At 42.7% G+C, this 23,789-nt stretch overlaps 1 protein-coding gene and 1 long non-coding RNA gene across 5 annotated transcripts in view; one reads left to right on the top strand and one right to left on the bottom strand.

The window, feature by feature from the left end:
* Positions 1-536: 536 nt before the first annotated feature.
* Positions 537-23,789, bottom strand: part of LOC309351525 — a 34,974-nt gene continuing 11,721 nt past the window's right edge. The window contains exon 3 of one of the 2 annotated variants that reach the window (XR_014160890.1): positions 537-1,065. This is a non-coding gene — a long non-coding RNA (uncharacterized lncRNA). Of the gene's footprint in view, positions 1,066-11,493; positions 12,357-23,789 lie in introns of those variants that run through there. The other variant, XR_014160891.1, reaches the window with a different exon arrangement.
* CLCF1 (cardiotrophin like cytokine factor 1) overlaps positions 20,647-23,789 on the top strand; it is a 50,899-nt gene continuing 47,756 nt past the window's right edge. For 2 of the 3 annotated variants that reach the window (XR_014160871.1, XM_081879246.1), the window contains exon 1: positions 21,536-21,979. Coding sequence is in view for 2 of the 3 variants with exons in the window: in XM_081879246.1 (XP_081735372.1) it covers positions 21,952-21,979 (28 nt within the window). In the remaining variant the exon portion in view is untranslated. Of the gene's footprint in view, positions 20,992-21,535; positions 21,980-23,789 lie in introns of those variants that run through there. The other variant, XM_081879247.1, reaches the window with a different exon arrangement.

Here is a 23,789-nt window from a genome sequence, read left to right as displayed (position 1 = left end):
CGATGCGCTCCTGCATCAGTTAATGCAGCCGGGTGGGGGCGCTTGGTGTGAGGAGGCGGCTTACATACGGATCTTTCCTTGCGGTCCAAATGCGTTTCTGTCGCCTTCCTGCCGCGCTGCACCGAGTTGTTCTTCTCGCTCTTTTGTCACCCGTCGAGCTTACGTTCTTAACGTGGCAGACGACGTCAGGGACCTGGTTTGCCAGGACAGGAGAGGCCACACCGCTAAGCTCCCAGAGCTAGCAGTTGTTCTTGCCCTTCGTGGTTGTGTTTTCCTGCCACGTTGGACCGGGAGGGCCTTTAAGACAGCCGAGCATTCTTAGGCTGTGCTTGACAGTGCGAACTCTTCGGGAACTATTGCGCCCTCGACTCTCGCCTGCCGTTTGCGCTTGGGCTTCCAAGCCCAGTTCCAGAGGCTGATTTTTTTTTTTAAAAAAAAACTTTTTTATTCAAAATTAAAACATATCCAGAAACATATCATCCTTATTTTCCCCCCATTTTTCCTCCCACACAAAACCCACCCACTGGCTTCCCTTAGTTCCAGTCTTTGATTTCTCTAAGAATGCTGTTTTCTGCACGTTACACAGTTGTATAGATCCTCAAACTATTTAGCTGATTGTCATCAATATAAAAGTTTGTGAATGTTTATTCAAAGCCAGCCAAGGAGTCCAGTTTGCTTTGTTGCATCTTCAAATACTTTGTAAAGGGTTCCCATTCATCTTTAAAGTCACAGTTATCCTTGTCCCATAGCTTATATGTCAATTTTGCCAGTTCCGCATAGTCCATCAATTTTTCTTGCCATGATTCTTTAGTTGGGGTTTCTTCAGTCTTCCATCCTTGTGCTATTAGAACTCTCACGGCCGTTGTTGCATGCATGAATCCAGGGGGTGATTCTGACCTATAATGTTTTGCATGGTCTGGGCCTCCAGCATCAGAAAGGATGCACATCTTTCTTTAGGTATTTGGGTCCCAGCTATTTGTATGCTAGTACACTTCGATGAAATGTCACGTAGAAAGGGTAGCATAGGTAGAACTATTTCATCTCTAACACAGCTGCTGAAGAAATCTGGAATAAATAACAAAACGACCCCTGGAGATGACTGAGCATTCATCCTGATTTGCTTTACACAAAGCCAATGTGGGGGTTCTATTATATCCAGTCTTAATTGAGCATCCATTCTGATTTGTTTGTGGGGCTACTACATGACAATCCACATTCATATACTCATTTGCTTGTGGGGCGTTTAGACGTCTTCCTGTAATTTGTTCATCTCACACTCTGCATTTCCCTATCGTTTTCTAAACATCAAGAACTTGATTTTTTTTTTAGGTGCATTGATTGTGTAAGGGCAAGCAAGTGCTTAAATCCTATTTAAACACGTAAGCTTGATATTGTGGCATGCACTTGCAGCCTGCCTATAAAATACAGTCTGGAGGCACCCATACTTCCTCATACAGTTGCTTATTTATTGACATTATCCCTAGTTTCATAAAGACAAAGCACTAGGTGGCTCTAAATTAGAGGCAAGATCTTACATTGAGTTCATTACATTGCATGAGCTCACACACCACTTTGCCCTGGGCAAACTGCAGGGAGAGCATGGAGGCCCCGTACCACCCCCACCGTCCCAACATTTCATTTCCTTTCTGTCCTGAAGCGCTCTGCTTAGTTCTGTTATTTACTACATTTATATCCCACCTTTCCTCCAAGGAGCAAAAAGTGGCGTACTTGCTTTTCCCTCTACCCATTTTATCATCACAACCAACTCTGTGAGGTATGTTAGACTGAGGTACAGTGACTGGCACAAGGTGAAGACTAGAACCCTGATTTCCCAGGCCTTAGTCCAACATTATAACCACATCTTCACATTAGTTCTCATTATACAACCCTTAAGTGAATAAGATGTGTAAGGACCACCATGTACAAAGTTACAAGGAAAGCCATGTGACCACCTGAAATTAACATATATCTGAACTTGAAACTGAGAGTGTTTTGTTCAAATAAGATTTATGAGGACAAGTGGGCCTGAGAGAGAGATTAAGGTTGCAATCCTATGAACATTTCTTTGGCAGAAAGTCCCTTCTAAAGGCATACAAAGGATTGCATTAAGCTTTTTTTTTCTTAGCTGAAGTATTAGCAGCAGTATTCAACATTTCAATACAGTGGTACCTTGGGTTACAGACGCTTCAGGTTACAGACTCTGCTAACCCAGAAATAGTACCTCGGGTTAAGAACTTTGCTTCAGGATGAGAACAGAAATCACGTGGCGGTGACGCAGCAGCAGCGGGAGGCCCCATTAGCTAAAGTGGTACCTCAGGTTAAGAACAGTTTCAGGTTAAGAACGGACCTCCAGAACGAATTAAGTTCTTAACCCGAGGTACCACTTTATTAGCTTCATTGCATGACACTGCTGTTTAGGAAATTGCTGTAACTTTATTTTTTGTATTCTGAATTGTATTGTGTCCAGTACTGCATCTGCATGCTAAAAGATGTAAATTTGCTTTGCTTCAGTGGTTGCCTGTTTCTTGTTACTTTTACAGTAATTAACATGTGCTATAAAACATGGGAAGAAAAAACCCCTAAAAACAAACACATTTTACATTTTAGCTTTAAACAACCTCAAAAGCAGCACCTTCAGTCTTTGCTGAAAACTGACCCTTTCCTCCCCCTTTTCACTCCCTAGAAACAAAAAATAGCATCCCTGAACCCATACCTAAAAATCCATAAAATTCAAATAGATTTCCTTTCTGAAACAAAAATCTCTTGGCAGCAGAAACTGACATATATATATATTTTAAAAAACAGAAGAGGGCAATATTTGCCTGCTTTAAGTGAGCACCTGGGGATAAACTTGGCACCCGGATACTGCAAAACAGAACTGAAAGGTAAACCTATGACCTCATTGCATCCAGGCCCAATTTAATCAACTACAGGGTATATACATTAGTAAAAATAAACCTCTTCAATAAAAACCAGTTGCAAAAATCCAACTCTCTCGACTGCTCAGCCTGGACAATTAGTGGTCTACAATAATCAAGGCCAGGAATATCTCTAAAGTACCTGAAACTTAATTGCCCCCTAATACTAACAGTAGTCCACAATCAAGGCAAGCTGAATTCTTTGGATTTAACCTGACCAAGTCTCAGTTACACAATGGGATTAAGAAATCCAAGTATTTTGTCTTAAATAAATGCATTATGAATCAGGCTGTTAAACTGAGTTGGCCACAGTCCAGGGAACCCTGTGAATAACTCTGGTTGCCCAGTGGGGGCTTTGGTCTTGTGTTTCTCCAGCAGCTGCTCCCAATACTGCATAGCAAACACTTTCCGAAACTCAGGGGAGCTTTAAAAGAAATTTGTGGTTGATGATTTTTGGTTTCTCGAAACAAATCAGAAGTCTGCTGGGAGCGCCCAAAGTAATTCTTGTGAGTGCCAAAACAGACTTGACATGGGAAATCCATGATTGGCTCTTTCCCCTCTCCTTAATCTTTCTTTACAAGCAGCTCTTTGGGGCGAGGACTAGATTTAGGCAATGGTACTAGATGAAGGGGGGGTTAACCTCCCCCTGCCACTTTGTGCCACAATAGAAATGGCTTCCCCTGAAGCTGTTCTTTCAGCCTTACTTGGGAAGTGGGGGACAAGTTACAGTGGTACATAGGTAGGCAAAATCCACAGTATTTACAAAGGAAAACACTTTGGAGGGGGGATCAGTCCTAAAAAAAAAAACATTTGGTCCTTCATTTTGTTTACTTAAGGAAGTATTACAGTCGAAAAAGTCTCTGTTTTTCATTCTCTTATATGCTACAGTCTGTTTGTTCTGGCTAGCTGGTACATCATATAGGTGGTGCCAATATTTATGTATACATGTTAAAAAGATATTTATGTTGAATGTTAGGTTTTATTTTTCTTATCCTTCTCTGTCCATGCTCAAGTAACTGTGTCTTCTGTTCTTTTGTAGCTGTCAACTATGCTTTCTGCATAAATTGTTTGGAATAGTCAAGGTCTGTCACACAGATCTTTACTTAACTTGGTTGTCTGAGGTTTGCATACACATGACACTTTACTTCTAGAATCAGTGGAAACTGAGTACCTTGTTGTTTTTTTACATAGTTCACACACAGTCCAGGTCTATATATTTTTCTGCCTCAGAAAAAGCCCTTCTTGGGAAACTGTTTTCATTTTGAAAATAAAAGCTCACTGCAGATATGTGTCCACTTGAAAACAGATGTAGGTGGTCCCAGAAATGCAGAGGTGTATCTACACTTGTCCAATGATGCTTTTTTTGGGGGGGGGGTATACAAAGATCACAATCACCATTTCTTTCTTCATTCATGTGGGGTATGTGCAGGGAATAATCAAGGGGAGGATTTTTCAGGTAACCACACTGACTCTTCTGGATGGCAGGATCTAGAATCAATCTAGATTGTAGCAACATGTTGAGGATGATCATGAACAATTCTAGAGAGAAAATCTATATTATTATTATTATTATTATTATTATTATTATTATTATTTTGCTAGAAATGGCTTAGTGTGTACACAGCCTGAGTGTCATAGTTTAAAGTTCTGAATAATGGGAGATATCCAACATCATGTGAGACCAGCTTGTGCAATGGGGCTGTTGGGAGTCCGACAATTTCTGGAGGGCTTCAGGTTCCCAATCCCTCCTCTAAAAGAAAACGAATACATCTTTATTAACTACAGCACAAAACAAACATATCCTTTAGAACAAGGATTGTGAACCTGTAGCACTCCAGCTTCAGCCACCAAGGTCAGTGGCCAAGGATGATGGGAATTGTAGTCCAGCAAAACTGGAGGGCTCTGCGTTCCTTATTTGTGATTTGACCCACTTCAAGAGATGACCTGAAGACTTGTAAAGACATCAACAATTTATTGTAAATTTGGCAAATGTCCGATTGAAATGTTATAACCCCATCAAACACTCAAATACATTTTCAGATGAGTATATATACTGTGAATAGGTGTGTGTGTCCATCTGAACTTATTCTATAGTCATGGCATAAATAAAGGGATTGGCTCCAGAATGCCCTTGCAGTTGAGATCTGCTTGGTCTCTTCTCTAAGCTCCTTTAGACAGGAGCTGAAAAGGTAGCTTGTAATCAACCAATTAAAAACTTCTCTGCAAAATTAGATGGTTGCTGGCTGAGTAGTTCATTTTGTTTTCTACTACAGCTTTTCATTTACTAGCAATGAGAAACTTATGGGCTACATTTTTGACCCAACACAATCTTAACTGCCAAGGTGATTGTTTTAATCTAAATGATTATGAGAACTGTATGTTTTAAGAACTTACTCTTAGATAGGATTGTTTGCTTTTTGTGAGTTTCATTGTAATGGTCATTGGTTGCACACAATAAAAATATTCCTATGATTAAAACTAACTTAGGGTTTTGTTTTGTTTTTAAAGTTGGTTTGTATTTTCTTCTTTTAATTTTTAATTGTTTCAAAATGCACTTGCATGATATTTTTTAATGAGGGCTGCTCCGAGTGCAATTGTAGAACAGGCTATAAATACAGTCGTATCTTGGAAGTCAAATGGAATCTGTTTTGGAAGTCCGTTCGACTTCCAAAACCAAAGCACGGCTTTTGATTGGCTTCAGGAAGCTCCTTCAGCCAATTGGAAGCTGTGGAAGCCCCATCGGATGTTCAGCTTCCAAAAGCAGGTTCAAAAACCGGAACAGTCACTTCTGGGTTTTGATAGTTCGGGAGCCAAAATGTTCGAGAACTAGGCTGTTTGACTTCCAAGGTACGACTGTAATTACTTTTGTCAATTTGATTGGCTACAAGGTATATGCTACTATACCGCTTTCAGATCAAAATGATTGTCCATTCTATTCTTATTTAAAAACATATTGGGGTGCTTCTGATGACCTGTTTATTATTTATCCTGATTTGTTTGTGGGGAGATTTGACCACAGGGGCTATTTAATGAGCATTCATATTGATTTGTTTGCAGGGAGGTTAGATAATTTTGTATCAAGCATTATTCCACACTTTCCATTGCATTTCACCATCACTTTCTTTATTGCAAAGTCCAGTCTGAATTTGCTGGTATGTGACTGAATTCCACCCCAAAATAGTGACAGTCTGGAAGCATCCATTATTGGCTACTTCTTAATTGGAAGGCTTTTTGGTATGAAGTTTCTGTTGTTTTCCCCGCTTTCCTTGGACAGTAGGGGGCAATCTGCACCCATTACTTTAAAACTTTGTACTTCCTCTGAGTACTTAGGATCAACTTGGGAAAAGAGAGGCCAAGAGAGATAGTCAAAATCTTTGACTGTGCAACTCACATACCTTTTGTGCTGTAGAATTATGTCTGCTTATAGGTGAGCATATATACATGCAAGGAAAAGAGCAGGATCACTTATTTAAATACTAAGGATTGTACTCTAATTCAGAACCAAATCCCACTGAAGAAAGTGCAACTTTTTCTGAGTAAAAGTCTGTACAGTGGTACCTCAGGTTACATACACTTCAGGTTACACACTCTGCTAACCCAGAAATAGTGCTTCAGGTTAAGAACTTTGCTTCAGGATAAGAACAGAAATCGGGCTCTGGTGGCGCGGCAGCAGCAGGAGGCCCCATTAGCGAAAGTGGTGCTTCAGGTTAAGAACAGTTTCAGGTTAAGAACGGACCTCCAGAACGAATTAAGTACTTAACCTGAGGTACCACTGTAAGTAATAAGTATCCAATTTTTTTCCAGGAGTAGTGGTTACTGGGCAAAATAGCATTTATTGATGAGATGGAAAGCCAATGTCAATGCTATTCTGTACAGTCATAAATATTAATAATTGTAGAACTGAACACATTGAAAAATTTGCATAGTAGGCAAAAAAACAACAGGGTTGACACACAGCAAAATGCCAGCACACCTGTAAAAAAACCTGCTCACATAACATGTTTTTGTGTGTCCACAGTTGGACAACTTGCAATTTCTTACTGGATTTTCTTCTCTTATTAGATTATCTGCAGATCAGAAAATCTGAATTTAGCAGGGTGAGGAGGATGTTGTGTGGATGCCACAAAAAGATGCACAAGCAGCTTCATATCTAAGCTCCCGTGTGGATGAGTCCTTCATACTTTTAAATGCACAGGGAGAAAGGATGGGGGTAATGAGAATTTTGAAGAAAAGAATTAGGACTGATGTGAGAAGTTCCTTTTCTTTGTCAGTGAAAATTAGGTAAGCTATTTCATTCCGCTTTTTCTTATAATTAATGGATTTATTACATGCTTTCTTATTCCTTTGCTTTCTCTAACAACCATCCTGTCAGTGATGAGAACATGTTGCTCAAAGCTTTAAAGCCAAGTAGGGATAAGAACATTCCAAAGCTAGTTCACTAGCTATCACTCCACACTGCCCTTTCCTTTGCTCCTTCTGGCAATATGAAAGAGAGCAAGAGATAACCTGCTGGAAGTTATTCAGACAGGTTAACTAGGTGGTAAACTTGATACACAGAGTATACAAACTTGATTTACACCATACAGATGTTATGTTGCCAAGATTTGAGGAATTTGTATATAGTAACCATAGAAATGAGGGGGCAAACCATTAAAAAAAAGTTTGGAAAACTGTAACATTAGATGTTCCAACTCGGCTTTCATTCAAACTGAAGCTGCCAATGACGTCTATTGAGGTTGCTTAACTTTCCGCTATAAGACCATTTCCAGTTCCTCATATCTTTGCCCAATTATAACCATCAATGCAAAAGCTGTGCAGTCACCAGTGTTTCCCTTGGGCTGATTTTTTAAAAAGAAAAAGTTGCAGTCATAATGGGAATAATGGGCCCGAGGCACAAAATACTTGTGTGTGTGTTTTTGTTTTTTAAAAAACCCCAAGCCTAGTTCTTCCGACGTTTTCATTGAGAAATTCCAGCACCTCTGTGCTTTGGAGCAAGGACTTGAAATTTGGCAACAGACAGGTCTCACTTTGGTGTTACGCAAGAGCCTTGCTTTTGTCGGCCTCAGGAAAATCTGCCCACATTTGGCCAGATTGGAAGCCTCCAAAACATTGCAGCTTATGCATGCTTAGCAGAGACTTTTAAGAACTTGGCAGAAGAGATTGCCAAGTTGTCTGCACTCTGAGCGAGCCAGCAATCGGATGGGAAGTCTGAGGGAAATCCACACAGAGGTGTGTTTCCTGACCGCCAGGGGGTGCTGCAGTGCCAACAAGCAGGGAGCATCTTGCTGTTTGCAGGATTCCTCCTGCTGGCTGTGAAGGGTAGAATCCAGGGCTTTTTTTCCCTAGAAAAAGAGGTGCCGGAACTTGAACTTTTTTTTAGGGGGAGCACCCACCCAAAGTTGCAAGCCACTGTGTCTCTTTCCTCAGCGATATCATACTACTGAACTGCTTTATCAGATGGCTGTAAAAACTGTTGAGATGTAAAGTGCTTGAGACACACCCTATAAATTCTAGGTACTGTTGTTATTAGGCTAAGATGGCTGAAACTGTCTTATCCAAATTGTATCCTAGACAGTGTCAGCTAAAATCTGACTGGCAACAATGTGAAGAAGAGGTTTGTGTAGGCAGATCACATCATGATGAAAAACTGTCCCTTTTTTAATGGCTGTTTCCAGTTGAAATAAGTGGCTGGTTGCAAATGCCGTACTGCCATTGTCCTATCCTTATGTTGGTTTCATCACAACTGACCGATTCCCAATTAACTTAGGACTGACTGCAGCAACTCCTTTGCCAAAATGTCTCTATGGAGGTTGGTTACCATTCTCGTTGTATATCAGGGATGGGGAGCCTGTGACCCTCCTATAGATCACAACTCCCATCTTTTTGGCCATGCTGCCTGGGGGTGAGTCCCACAACACCTTGGAGGGCGGGTCACAAGTTCTCAATCTCTATTGTACATTATAAATGAAGATGGTATCCAGTGGAGTAGGTGGTCTCTAGGAATTCAACATCTTGTCTGGTATGTATAATTATTTCCAAGAAAGGTTAAAACACATGGGTAACAATAAATAGATTAATAAAGGCACTGTCTTATTTCTTTAGCCACAGTAGGAATACATGATATTTTGATATGCTAAGTTGATAGGATCAATGAGAAGAATGCAAGGTTAAGGAAAAAGCAATGGTCACTATATAGATTAAGGTTCTAAAACCACCACAGATCAGAGACTACTTCCCCACTTAACCTTTTCATTAGATTTTTTATGGAGCATCCATACATCTTTTATTAGCTCACTGCATTTCAGTATTTTCTGTTGTCAGTTCATGGATGGCCGGGGGGAGGATGACATGTGGCAGTTTTTTAAAAAATGAGCTTCTGTACTTTTCATTAAAATTTTCTGTTTGAAAGTTCTACCTGTTTTATGGCTTCCTGTTGATTGAAGATGGGCAATTAGCACTAAATTTCCTTTTACTTCTTCCATTTCAGGAGTTTAGAAGGTAACAAGAGTTACTAAAATACTTCCCCTCCCAATCTTTAATTGAAATAGTATTTTGCATATATGGAAGCAAAAGAATGATGGCTTAAGTAAATAATGCTTCTCACTCCATACAGAAACAGAACTTGGCTACTGAAGGGTCATTTATTACCAGTCCTCAGAAAGTCATGGAACAAGCAAAACCTTCAAACAGGAAACCTGGATTGCAAAACTCTAATACTTATCTGAGAAGTTCCATCAAACTCAATGGGGCTTCTGAGCATAGGGTTGCACTTATAATTAATGTTGCTGGGAACCTTTAATTCTAAGTAAACATTACAGCAAGATCTTGGCCATGGAAAAGGGCACTGCTGGATAATATAATCCTTGTGTAGAACTGCTAATTTAATTCTGCTGCCTTCCAATTAACTATGGAAAAGCAATACCTTGGCAGCACTCTAGTATGGAAGCAACCCTGGGATACAAAAGGGAATTCTAGATTCCCATCACACTGAGAAACCCATTGAAAAATTGCCTATATGTTAATTTCCGTGATTAATTTGGCATTTGTGTAGGTCGGATGAATCCATGTAGTGGATTCAACAGTCACGCATGTGTTCCCCATCCAGCTTTCTTCACACTTACTGTGCTGCTGCTCAGTCCACTTTGGGGAGTTTTTGCAATGGCATAATAAAATGAGCGGCTGCAAGCAACTTGTACAGTATTCTGAAGAAATCTCATGGCTGCTTCACCACAGTCTCATCATGCCATTGGCTCAAGCAGCTCACCTTACTGCAATGCCTGTCCAAGGCCTGCTACTCGGAACTTGCTGTGCCAGACAGTGAGCTGGGATACGTGCCCTGTGTTCTACAGATGAGCTATGGCTTCTCTGGAGGAATGAACCTGCCTTCCTAGAGTGGGATTAAAATTCACCTTTCAAAGAACTGAAATACTGTTTTGGGGCCAAACCAATAACAGTTGTGAATCCCCATGATCTCACAAAATGTCATTTAAAAATCTAATAAAAAGCACCCTTCTTCTGAAATACGTTTGCCTGCTCAGACCTTCAATGGCAATGGCAGAGATTTGGTGCAATTTACCTCTGTCTCTTTGTCAATATATACTAAGATGACGCCAGGTGTAAACAGGTGTGCCTAAGAACAAGTGGAGTCCAAAGAAGGGCACTCACACTATTTTGATCAGGCACACAAGCCTTTCTTCAAGATCAAGATCCAAGGAGTTTCCTTTAGAAGTGTTTGGTGGCTGGGGCTGATAGGCTAGTATCTATGTTATCACCAAGAAACAACCGCCTTTCATGAGAGCAGATTTTAATTTATTTATTTTAAGCACCAAGTGAGCTTTTAATTGCATAACTGTACAAGTTGTTCTTTAAAACATAAAAAAGGACAGCCCTGCTAACATTGGGGGGGGGGGAGGAAAGAAAGAAAGAGTAGGACATGAAGCCTAAATCAGCACTGGAAAAGGAAGCAAACACATCCTAAATTGCAAGATGAATGTGGAAGTAAGCCTGGCAGGAGATAAAAACGCACCCGCCCACTCCTGTTTTGAGGTGTGTCTGCACACACCTAGTTTTCGTTATGTAATTTCATGCTAGCTTTTCCATGATGTAGTTTGTTCATTCCACATCAATATTGTACTCAGAGCAAATATTTTTTGTTGCAGGAGCTGAGGCTGTTACCTTTTAAGAACACCTGCCTTGTTTGTATGCAAAAATGGAACTTGCCTTGGCCGTAGTTGAAATGAAAGACTAGTCAAATTATCTTGCTAGGTGCATAACCCACATGACTGCGAAGTTTTGTGATGACTAACTGTTTGTTCCCCACTGATGCATAACTCACGGCTCACAGACGCTTTATATGTTAAGACGTGCAAGGTTCCAAGCAAGTTATCAACAATTTGCTCACAACTTGTTCATAGGAATCCTTGGGCACACAAATGTACATACAGTGGTACCTCGGTTTACAAACTTAATCCATTCTGGAAGTCCGTTCTTAAACCAAAATCGTTTCCGTAATGAGGCCTCCCACTGCCAGTGCCCTTCCATCATTCGGATTCCGTTCTTAGACCGAGGTAAGTTTGCAAACCGAGACACTATTTCCGGTTTTGTGGAGTTTGTAAACCGACTCTTTCTTAAACAGGACTGTTCTTAAACTGAGGTACTACTGTATAGAAAGCTACAAAGGAGGGTCTGCAAAATGGGACACAAGAATGTTAAAGGTTGTGCATCTGTGTATGTAAGTAGTGAGGGAACTCTTGCCCTCCTCTTCACAGGCTTCCTGCATAAATCCTGAAGACATTTGCTCCACTGTTTGAGATCCTAGGGTGTAGTAAGGGAATTCCAAGTGCTGAACACAAGACAATGCTGTGTAAGAACTACTACTAATCAGGGCATGAATCTTAAGGAGGGGACCCCAAATTAAAGGAGCATTTTCATCATTATAACGTATTAGCTAATCAAGATGAGATGTTGTGAAGATAAATGACACTTGTTGATAAAGGAAGGAGTGATGTAGGACACCCTGTGGGGGAATGAGTAATTCTCTAGTTAGGGCAGCATTTAACGGTTGCTGTAAACAGAGCCAAGGGCTATAAAATGAGTGATGAGAGTAACACTGAAATAGGGAAGTTACCAACATGGAGTGAACAACTACTGACAAAACCCCCTTCTCCTCAAATAGTCTTTGGTTTAAAAAACAAAACAAAACGCAGCAGCCTAAGGTTTTTGTTTTTTAAAAAGCTTACCTAAATCTGCTTCAGATGGGATACATGAGTTGAAAATGAAGGCACTTTTGTGCATATGTTATGGAAATTATTGTCACATTACCTGTGTTTCCCCCAGATTTCTTTCAGCTTAAGAACACAAGAAGAGCCCTGCTGGATCAGGCCAAATGCCCATTTAGGCCAGCATCCTGTTCTCACAGAGGAGGGTAAGCAGCAGTAGCTGAAAAGGGAAATTTTCTGGCAAGCAGGTCAGAGCTAAAGGGGTTTTCAGAACTTGTTCAGAGATTGCAGAGGTACCGATGAAGAGATTTTAATGGACAAGATGGGGATGCATGGCTAGTTGTGTTTTAAGATGCTTTAAGATGATCCTGTAACTGATCCCCTGCCTCTTATAAGAACGGGAACGAGCCAAAAGTCCAGCATCCTGTTCTCACAGTAGCCAACCATATGCCCACAGGAAGTCCACAAGCAGGACTTAAGTAGAACAGTACTTTCCTCACTGGTGCTCCCCAGAAACAGGTATTTCAAAGCAATACTGCTTCTAATACTGAAAGCAGTACACAGCCGTCAAAGCTAGAAGCCATTGATAGCTTTAGCCTTCATGAGTTTGTCCATCTAAATTGGTGTCCATCACTACATCTCATGGGAGCAAATTTCATAGATTTAACTAAGACGGATTCTATTTTGTCCTTCCTGAATCTTCGAATATTCAGCTTTAGCAGATGTCCCTGAGTTATAGTATTATGAGTTAGAAAAACATTTTCTAATCCATCTTAAACTACTACTCAACTTAAAAAAAACAACAACAACTCAAAATGAAAGACTGTACACAATCTTCTTTTTAGTCCACAAAGCTTAGGCCATTTGTTAGTCCCCAAAGTGCCACAGGACTCTTATTTGTTTTTGCTGCAAGAGACCAATGTAGATATATCTCTCTGAAATGTCTTATCTTAACCTGAAACATGTTATTGTTGTATTTGGGTGACAGGAGAAATCTCACTGAAAACAAAGGTTTTCACTCTCAGCCGTAAAGAAACTCCCCAAACTTCCATCGCTTTGATAATATTTACATGGAGTAATAATGTTGCTACAGAATGGCCAATAACATTTACATGTAACTCTCACATAAGTACCTAATGCTGCTTTCCATCTGTATAGCACATTGTCTTTCCAGACTCCCAATTTAGGACCTAAACACCCTTAAGCCAGAAAAAAACAACACATTTTGGGCCTGCCATGGGGCGGGGAATGAGGAGTATGTAGGGCCAAACACATCATTATTCTATGGCTTGCAGACACTGATGAGATGCTACTACTGTGCCTCAGGTCCCACTACGCAATGGAGCATGCTATTCCCCCTCTGGTTCATTTAACATTGAGTGCCATAGCTCAATGGCATAGCACATGGTTTGCATACGAAAGGTCCCATGTTCAATCCCTGGTTATCTCCAGGTACGGCTGGGAGAGACTCCTGCATGAAATCCCGGAGACCTACTGCTGGTCTGTGTTGACAGTACTGAACTGAATGAGCCAATGGTCTGACTTTGTATAAGGCAGCTTCCCATGATCATAGTGCTCACTGTGTGTTACAAGTAAAAGTCTTAACACCATGACAAAGGTATATTATCTTGTTGTTTCTTTTTAGCATTCACTGTATTCACTTTACTTGTGGCTGTAGGTAGAGCAAAGCTCCCAGCACATCACAAATGTGACCAATGGTGGTTCCTGTCCAGGATTGCCAAAAGAACATGAAATGATAAGTCTGTGGAGCACCCAACCCCATTAATCACTTTGGAATGTCAGCTTATAAAATCCCATGACGTCATTTCCCTGTCACAGAGTCAACTCCTTTGCCAATCCCTTTAGTGGATGGATAGGAAACAGGTAAGAGGGGAACCTCGAGCGAGAGGGTTATGAACTTGAAAAGAGCAGCTGTGGGAAGACAGCACAGGCATGTGGTGGAGCGGGAGCAAGGAATGAATGAAAGGCAAGAGGGGAAGGGCTGGAAGAGAAGAGAGCAGCATCTTTCTGTGACATCAGCATATATTTATAGCATGGCGAATAGAACCAGCAGCCATTGCTAGGGTTTGCAGCAACTTTCGCCAACCTGGAGCTCCCCAGACATTTCAGACTAAAACTCCCATCAGCCACAGCCTGTGTGTGCTGGAGAGCATCAGGCACAGGCTGATGGGAGTTGTAGTCCAAAACATCTGGAGGGCACCAGGTTGGGGAAGGCTGGTTTACAGTACTAACAGCTAGGATTTCAGCCTGATGCCTGTGGGATCTTCCTAGTGATATCACTGCAGGCTGACGGAAGAGCCAGAAATGTTATATGATTCTCCTGTCCCACTGCCCTTATTTAAACCTTTGCCAAAACAACAAACCACTCAATAAGAATAGCTTTGGGGAAGTGGGGGAGGGGGGAGAGAGGCTGGGAAGGAGCTCAATCAAACATTGGCAGTGGGAGGTTTGGCTAGTGCTGGCGCCTCTAGAGATTGGGGGAAGGACTCACCCCTCTCTGGTGAGCTCAAAACCACCCACAGTGCTTCCTGTGATGCAGCAGGGTAGGGGGAGGGAGGTGAGAGAGGCAGGGCTGCCAATGGTAGAGCTAGGCAGCCTGCCAGGACTTTGTGAACCAGGTGGTACCCTATGCTTCCATGTAAGGAATGGCTCGGCCTCATGCCAGGGATTGGGCTAAGTGTCGAGCAAGGACACGACCCGCAAAGGCTGACATCTTCATGAGAAGGCCAGAGAAGAAGAAGCCTTCAAAACTTCTAAAACTTTAACAGTCCATGGAAGAATCTCTGGTCTGCCAGGAGCGATCAGAAGGGTGACTATGGGGTTGAGGGACTTCCTGCCGCTCTCTGGAAGGACATCTCAAAAGGCCAGAGCACCCGCCTGACATATGGGGAATCTTCACTCTGACACGTCCCTGGCAGATTTGGGCAAGTCCCTTTCTGACCTACATCTCAATCTGAAATGAGGATATCTCACTTTTCTGGTAAGGAGGCAAAGTGCATTCCATGGCACAAAGTACCAATACTTCAAGAAAATGGCTGAAGAGATTTTAAAAATGGGCAGCGGGAAGGAATAGAAAGGAGTTCACGAAAGCGCTGAAGATGGCAGGATGCTTGGTGGTTATTTAATTGAGATTGAAAAGAGAAGAAAGCCTTTAACTGATCACCTCCTCATTAAAGGGGTGCTTGGACATGCAAACTGGAGTCGGCCACAATTCATTGCTGTGGGAGGAAAGAGAGTCGGAACTGCTTTTGGTGGCATTTACAAGAGTACCACAAAAGCAATGTTAGGTACTTCTGAGTTCTAAAAACCGTACTTTGATTTCTGTACAATTAATATGCATTTTAAGAAATAGACTACCTAATGCCCCAGGAGATCCCATTCAGTGATGTCATGTGCAGGTATCCCAGAATTCCTCTTAACTCTACTTCCTAGAGGGCAATTAAGCTGTAATTTCTGCAGTTGTCAAGAGGCACCCTGGAAAGGGGGGAAAGAAAGTTTTATTTCCACAATATTCCTGCAGATGTAAGGAACAAGAAGTATGGTATTAAAAGTGGGATCCGTACTCTTCCTACTGCTGAGTTCAAAGTGTGAATAGTACAGGAGTTAGGAAGCATTAAGCACAGCAAATGGCTGGTTAAAGTAACTGTGTGAATGTGGTCCAGGAATGCTGAGGAGATGGAAGACTGCCTGAGGCAAAGGCAAAGAGCGAACAGAATTTATATGTATCTGGCTGTCAGATCCAAGCTGGATCAATTTAGCAGACCTAACGAGACATTCACAAGATCACTTAATGCAGAAAGGCAAAGCGTTAAAGCACTTTATCTTTACTCAAGCTTGTTTTTCAAATCTTTTAAGAGTTGCCACATGAAGCAATCTTGATTAGTCTTTTTAATGGCTGGGATAATAAAAAACAACAAGCAAGGATGGTATTTACTCCACATTAATTAGCAAGGGAGCATATATCAATTAAAGAGCACACTGACAATGCTGCAGGAGTAGTCCTTTTGTCAAGGCATATAACCATCTACATAACATAGAGAGGCTTCTACGGTTAGGGTTTACGTGCCTGCTTCCTAATGTCCCGCCCCCCCATATTATCCAAAGTAGACTTTTCACACATGCACACTTGCTGCAATGAAATGAATAAGCTGAAATGGAACCGTGGGCATTTCTGCAACTCCCCAAGAGGGTGAAATTTAAAAGTTCTATTTGAGATGACAACAGAGAACTGCAGGAGCAAAAAAAGCATCACTCTCATGCTTCCTGTCTGTCTATTCCCCCAGTTTTATAACATCTGAAGCGGCTCTGGCTTCAGGGAAACATCTGTGTTCCAGTCAGAACCCTAAAAATCTCACTTTTAAAAAAGTATGTTTTGAGACCTCACGGTTGTAGAACGACACTTAAAAGGTGAAGGCAGAATCTGTTGTAAAACCAGGGTAATCTGTGGGTGGGTTAAAGTGGCCAGGAAGTGGAGCTTCATTCTGTATAACTCCTCAAACTCCAGCCAATGCTCCCCCACATTCTCAGTGTCCTGTATATGTCATTCCTCACCAATAGTTCTGAAAAAGAAAACTTACGAGAACAAAGCTCACAAAATATACACTAATATGTATTTCCCAACCACACAGTTAGGGTTAGGTTGCTTTTTTAAAGTACAATTCCTGGAACACTTGAATATACATCTTTTGGCAGAGGAGAAATTTGTATTATTTTAAGCCTTAAGAAGGAAGCTGCCTGTGAGAAGCAAGTATTTTTTTGGAGAGCAAAAGGGGCTCCCCTTGTCTTTTGGCTTCCACAATGGTTAGAATTAGTACCTACGGTCAAATGTGTTAGGGCTCATCCACACTTGCCCTTGTTCCACTGCTCCCCGCCCCCGCCCCCCGAGGAAAACCCTCTCTTTATCACCGAATCAGAGTAAATGTCAATTAGGTTTCCCAAGGACTGACATTTGCTCCAATTCAGCTGTAAAGAACTGGTGTTCCCGGGGAAAGCAAAGGGGCAAATGGTAAACTGCTCATACCTGTGCCGTGCCTAGAAAGCACGAGACAAGCAGAAAACCACTCAAACCCGGGATAAGCAAAATGTGGATGAGCCCTTAGTCTTGTAAGGCAAAATAATGTCCACTTTGGGTCAGATGCAGTCACCAAACAGGCCTGGCTGTTAATCTGGAATGCAAATCTCTTAAGGTACGTGTGCCCTTTCTCCTATTCAGAGTGGCTCTGCCCCAGGTTCTGATGTACCAAAGTACAACTCACATAACCCATAACAACCCAAAGGATGCAAATTGTCTTCGCAAGTTTTGTAATCTGGTCATATGACACGTCTGCTGCTCTTTCAGACTGTAAATTCCCACTTTGTGCTTTGGGCATGCCTCTCGTCTACATTTCTGGACCCAACTACTGCTTATTCAGGACGGGAAGTTGATGAGCTGTGATCTAGATCCGGGTCTCTATTCCACCATGTTTCATGGAATGTGAAAAAACTATATTGTAAAAGTAGGGCTGGGGGACCCTTGGCCCTCCAGATGCTGCTGGACTCCAACTCCCACCAGCCCCAGCCAGCATGGCCAATGGCCAAGGATGATGAGAGTTGTAGTCCAGCAACATCTGAAGGACCACAGGGTCTCCCAGCCCTGTTGTAAAGGAATATGCTTATATGTACTGGGAAACAAGCATGTTGTGAACCCCTTTACTATTAATTTTCAAACCTTTTTTTGAAATTTCCTTGGCTGCTACTGCATATTAGCATTTTCACGGCATGTGGTCACTTCTAGCTAAGACTGGCAGTCACAATTTGTTTTATAGGATCCTTCTGATTTCAAGGGCTGGCTGTTGCTCTAGAGCATTTTTAATACAGGAGGACAAAACACAGGTCACATATTTTTCACACGTCCTTGGCACATGATGGGTGTCTTTTACGCTCCAAGCTTCCCAAATGCCCCTTTGTAAATAAAATAAAAATCAAATCAAATCTAGAAGTTCAAGGTTCAGAGTTTATCTGCTAGAAAAGAAATTTATCTTCAAATAGAAGCATCTCTTCTTTAGCTCAAGAACCAAAAACTCACAACTTGGGATATGCCTTTCTGGGTCCCACACTGCACCTTCCCTCATACAACCCTCAAAGCCCATTTCAACTAATTTTGCACTCTTTTGCAGCAGGCTCAAGAAAACACAGCATGGAACAAGGACTAGGCAACGATGTGCCTGAAAACTTCTACGCATTTTACAAACATGTAAACTTGTGTCTAGACAAAAAGAAAAGGCAGCGCTTTGTGCAGGACTCAGTTTCTTGTAAATATATAAATTGGACTGCTGCTGCTTACCTTAGATTTATTTATTCTGTACACAAAAGAAATATCAGTTCACCTTGGCCCTTATTGGAGGTACATAAATCTCCAATGACTAAGAAATAAATGGGTGTGTGAAACAGTTAAGTGAATAGTTACTTTAAATAAAGAATGGAAAGCCCATGAATTCACAGCTTAAAACATTTTATAAGACTTAAAATGCTGAGTGGTTCAAACTCGGACTACATTTGAGAAAAATGCTAAATTTCACCTTTTGAAGGCACAAGGCTCTTGGAGGGCTGGAAATGCTAAAATTAGTTGTGTCTGTGAGTGCCTTTGTTTTTACACAAAGCACTGCGCGAAAGCCTGCAAGGGGAAAAAAGGAATACGTCCCCCAACCCCTCTTTCCTAAAGTTCAAAGCCCTATAATAGTTTTTCCATGTAAATAACGAGTCAGGTTTTAACAATGAAAAAACATATATATTCACGAACGCAATTAATTTTGGATGAAGTGATTGGATTTCCTTGTACAGCACAAAGCCCTTCTCTCCCTTGCTTTTCTTGTTTGCAAAATATGTAAATATTTAGTAATGTGAATAAACAAGCTTTGGTTCCTTTTTTCCTTCATTTTTGCTATATACCTGACATGCCAGCTTTAATAACATTTGATAGTTTATTTTAAATGTGAAGTTTATTTCCAAAGTCCTCATCTAGTTAGAAAGACTCCCATCAGCAAAGTCAGTCCTAATCAAAGGAAGGGTAATTGAAAATAAACAATTTCTTAGCCATTTAAATTCAAAGAGAGAATTTCTTTTGTCAGATAACTTTTTTAAGCAACATGGGGTGGGGAAAAATACATTTCAACACAGCTCAAAAGCCCCAACGAAAAACAACTTCTACACGGATCCCAGAGCTCAGCAACTGGGTAGCAGAAGGGACGGAATGCAAACACCCAAACTAATGCAGTGGAGGTTTGCTGGATCAGAACCACTTATGTTGAGAATTTGCTAACGGAGATGTTGCATCTGCAATGTCTGCAGAACTGGGGCCTGTCAAAAAAATTGCTTGCTTGCATGGTTACATGTGTGCAAACCCCGATGAATGGGGCATATCAGTGTATACTAAGTGGACAAATATGAAGAACCAAACCAGTGCTCAGAACTGGTGGGGTGGGGAAAGCTATGCTAAGTTGTAAGGGTTCTATCCGAGATACAACACTATCTTTCATTAAGTAGGGTGCTGCTATCACTTCAGTATTAACATTTCCATTCCCATACATATCACTTGCATGGCTATTTTTAAAGGAATACTTCCTCTGCAGCAAACCTAATGCCCCCCTTCAAACAACCCCCTGAACGCTTTTGCAGCCTCCCCTGTTTCCTCATCAGAGCCCCTTTCCAATGAGTCCATCCAGCGTAAGGGAGGTTGCCCCTAAAGTTGGAAAGCAGAGTGCTGAGTCACAAGCCTTGTGTTGAAATAAGACTGACAAGTCTTTTGCTGATTAATGAATTACGATCAGAACCTATATATGTATATATTACACACAAACACACAAAGGAACGGAAGGAAGAACACTGGGATGAATGAGAGACAAATGTGTATGAATTTTTTTTTTCTGGGCGAAGAGAAAGATACAAAAGGCCCCCTTACCAATGCCCTTGACTGCCTGCCTGCTGAGCAAACTATCTCTCGGTACTCACTCCTACATCAGCCTTTCATGACATCTGTCGCCTGGAGGTTTAGTCACCTGCTGGTGACTAAACGCCACCACTCCGATTGTGAGAATGGGACAAGCATCCGACAACAACCCACTGGCAAGCCATTGTGTTTTGTTTCCTGCAAAAGGGCAGTGGGAAGGCAGCCGCCGGCCCCAGTTGCTTGGCACTTGGCTGGGGCGCGGATGTCAAAAAGCCTGCCGCAGACCGGGCCAAAAGTCTGGGCCAAGGGGATTCTTAGACAGGCAAGTACTGCAGGGAGTCAGAACGGGAAGCATGAGGAAAGGCGAAAGAAGTGGAGAAAGAGAATGGGTCAGTTTCTCCCGTCTATCCCCACCCCTTCCCCCCCATCTTCCTCCCCCCCCCACATCTCCCTCCACCTCCCTTTTCCAAATCTGGCATTTCAGCCCGAGACAGGGTGGCTTCACACACTCACCTCGCCTTGTCTCTCTGTAGGGGAGAGGAGCCAATCTGCGGTGCCTCTCCTCCTCCCCCCATGCCCCCCCACATACTCCCACCCTCTGGGACTGGGCTTTGCTTTGTGGTTAAAGCTTTACACGTCAGAAAGGAAGAAAGGGGGGGTAGAAGGGAAGGTTTCGTGAATATCTTCACCAAATTAAAAAACAACAACAAACCACACACACACACAAAAACCAAACCCACAACCAAACCCTAGTGAGTGGGATTGGCAAATGGGATTATTAATCCTGGCCCAGAATAAAGGAGGCAGCAGACTCCATGCAGACCCCTCGGCGAAAGGAAGCATCCAGCCACACACCTACCTTCAAGGGCTGCGCCGGACTGGGGCTTTAACCAGATGGAGTTCAGAGCAGGTAGGAGTCCCGGGTACCTTTCTGCAGGCCTCCCCTCCTGAGCAGGGAAGCCAGCCCACCTCTCCCCACTGAGAACCTCAACTGAGCCCTCACAAACACATTCAATTTCTCCAGCATTTACTGGAAGACCCCCCTTCTTCTTTTTCTTCTTCTTCTTTTTTTTTGTTAAAAAATGCCACTAGCAAATCTTGGCAGCATCCAGAGATCTAGAGAGCGGGGTTGGGAGGGGGTTAGGGTGGGGTATGGTGGGCTGGCATTTCCTCTGGATAGTTCTTTAACAAAACAAAACAAAAGTTTTCTCCCGCTTCCTTCTTTACTTTGAGGGAAATGCATACTGCTGGCTCCTTTACCTTTCTCTTGCCCCTCCCCACCCCAAAGTTTGAAGAGCTGCAGTGGGGTATGTTGAGGTGGGTGGCAAATGTGGGGTGGAGAGGTGGGGGGGGGGGAGAGAGAGAAGGAGAAAGAAATGAATGACCCTCCGCTTGTATACAACTGCATCAAATACATTCTTGAAAGCAACCTGGTTCTGCTTAACACTTGATTTAAAAAAAAGGAAGGGAGGGAAAAAGGAAAGGCAGCCGCTTCGAGAGAGGGTGTATGCACTTTTTCTCCCTTTTTCTTTTTTATATTCTTACATTCCTGGACACCAATCAAAAGAGCAAATCACGGGAGGTGGAAGAGGAGAGAGAGAGAGAGTGAGAGAGAGAGACAGAGAGTGGTGAAAACTTTGCACACATACCAAAAAAAAAAAAGCGTACAGACAACTTTTCCCACCTAACACCCAGCAAACACAAACCAAAACAAATAGGGAAAAGGGGGGAGGGAGAAAAAGGAACGGAACCGGGGGCAGAGCCAGCCGGGGAGAAAGGCAATTTTTTCACTCTGCGCCAGGAGCTTCGGAACAAAACCGTTTGCCTGCTAACCCGCAGCGTCGCCCCCAGCCCAAACTCTGAGTCTACTATGCTATGTGTTGCTGGGGGGGGTCCAGGTAAGGGCTCGCATCTCATTCAGTTTTGAGAGGGGGGATGGGGCGGCGGGGGGTTCTTGCCATGCGCCTCATCTTCCCCCCACCCCAAAACCGCTGCTGATTCTAATTTGATTTGATTAAAACGTCTGTCTGGCTTTGGGACTGATTTAAGACTTTCCCTTTGCCCCCCCCTTCTCTCTTTTTCATGCATGTTTGTGATTACTGGGGGGGGGGGGAGAAGGGGAGAGAGAGAGACGCTGCTTAGTAAGGGAATAACATCCAAAACTGACAGAGGAAAATCAAAGTCACCAGCATTTTAGACAAGGGCTATAAAGGGTTACCACCCCCCTTGTCGTGCTTTAAGTGCTGCCCCAGCACAGAAAGAAAGTATGTTTGGTTACCAAAATAAAGGTTTGTTTGTTTGTTTTTAAACAAAGAACAGGAGAAGTGAAAGGGGAGGGGGGAACCACCCTGAAACAAGTTTTTTCTGCAAAGAACGAGGAAACGTCCTTTGCTCCGGCGGATGGAGGGGGGGGGGCACAAAACCCTAGGAAGTGTCCAGTCTTCCTAAATAATGTTAGGGGTTTTTGTTGCTGTTGTTGTTAATCCTTAGAGTTTTAACATTTGCAGCCGGTTAACAAAACTTTTCTTGCTGTTACTTTGAAAAGGTTGGAAAGGAGTTGCGGAGGGGGGCGCGATTACTTGGAATGAGAGAACTTTTTCCTGCAGGGTGTAATTTTTATAAGCAATGGGGGTTTTGTGTTTTGCAGACAACACCCCAGGCTTTCTGGGAGAGGGCTTGTGTTTAAAATAAAATAAAAATGTAAAAACAAGCCTTAAAAGGTCAAAAGTGGTTTGTTTCCTGGACTGGCTCTTTTGACAATCACGCTGTTTGGGGGAGAGGGGAGTCTCTTGCTCCCACAGAGTCAGCTATTTTAAAAAGAAAGAGCAAACAAACAAAGCAAAACAAAAACAGAAAAATCTTTGGGATTTTTTCTCCCTTGCCTGGATGCTGGAAAAGGCAAAGCAGGGAATGTGGAGGGGGATATGCCGGAAAATGTGAGGCCGAGGAGTCCAGTAGACAGGCATACGCATAACTTGCTCTTTCATGTCTCAAATGAACAACAGCCCAAATTCTCACTGCTAGGTCTGTTGGGGAAAGATGCTGTCTATCGGCTTGGGTCTCTTTACTGCCGGTCAGTTCTGCTCCTTGGCTGAGATAGCCAGGAAAAGTGAAAAGGCATGGGAGGGGGGCAGCGCAGGCAGGGAGGGAGAGAACAGAGCTAAAACTGATAGACGCAAATGGTTCTATCACTCCCATCCAGCAGCTGCAGCTATCAGCTTGAGACTAGGCATCTTTTTAAGGGATTTCTCTCCAGAACAGCCCAAATTAGAGAGGGATCCTACCCAGCAATACATTGGGCTGATAGGCTGTCAAAGTGCCATTTGTTGGCTCTTTTTGCTTTAAGGCAGAAAGCTGCTTAGAGTTGGGTAGTGTGGGTGGGGGGGGAAGGATGCTGCGCAGGAGGGAACTGAATGGGGTAGGTGTGACTAGAAAGGGCAATGGTGTGCTGGGAAATGGCACAGATCCCACAAAACACACGTCTTCTTTACTTGTGCATGCATGTGAGATTATCTAGAGGGATGATGTCTTTGGAAACGAATTGAACCCTGTTTGCCTGCTGCATAGTTGGGCACCAGGGCAGGCTGGCAAGCAGCATGCAACACGGCCCCCTGTTGTGTGCAAGAGGGGATGTGGGAGCCCGTCCTCCAAACAGACAGCCAACCGTCACGCCTGAAAAGGCTCTATGCTGTGGAATACCATGGCTGC

Source organism: Podarcis erhardii, assembly GCF_964252035.2.
Source record: "Podarcis erhardii genome assembly, chromosome: 1".
Taxonomy (NCBI): domain Eukaryota; kingdom Metazoa; phylum Chordata; class Lepidosauria; order Squamata; family Lacertidae; genus Podarcis; species Podarcis erhardii.
The sequence above is the reverse complement of the archived record's forward strand: the minus strand, read 5'-3'. Positions and strand labels throughout refer to the sequence as shown.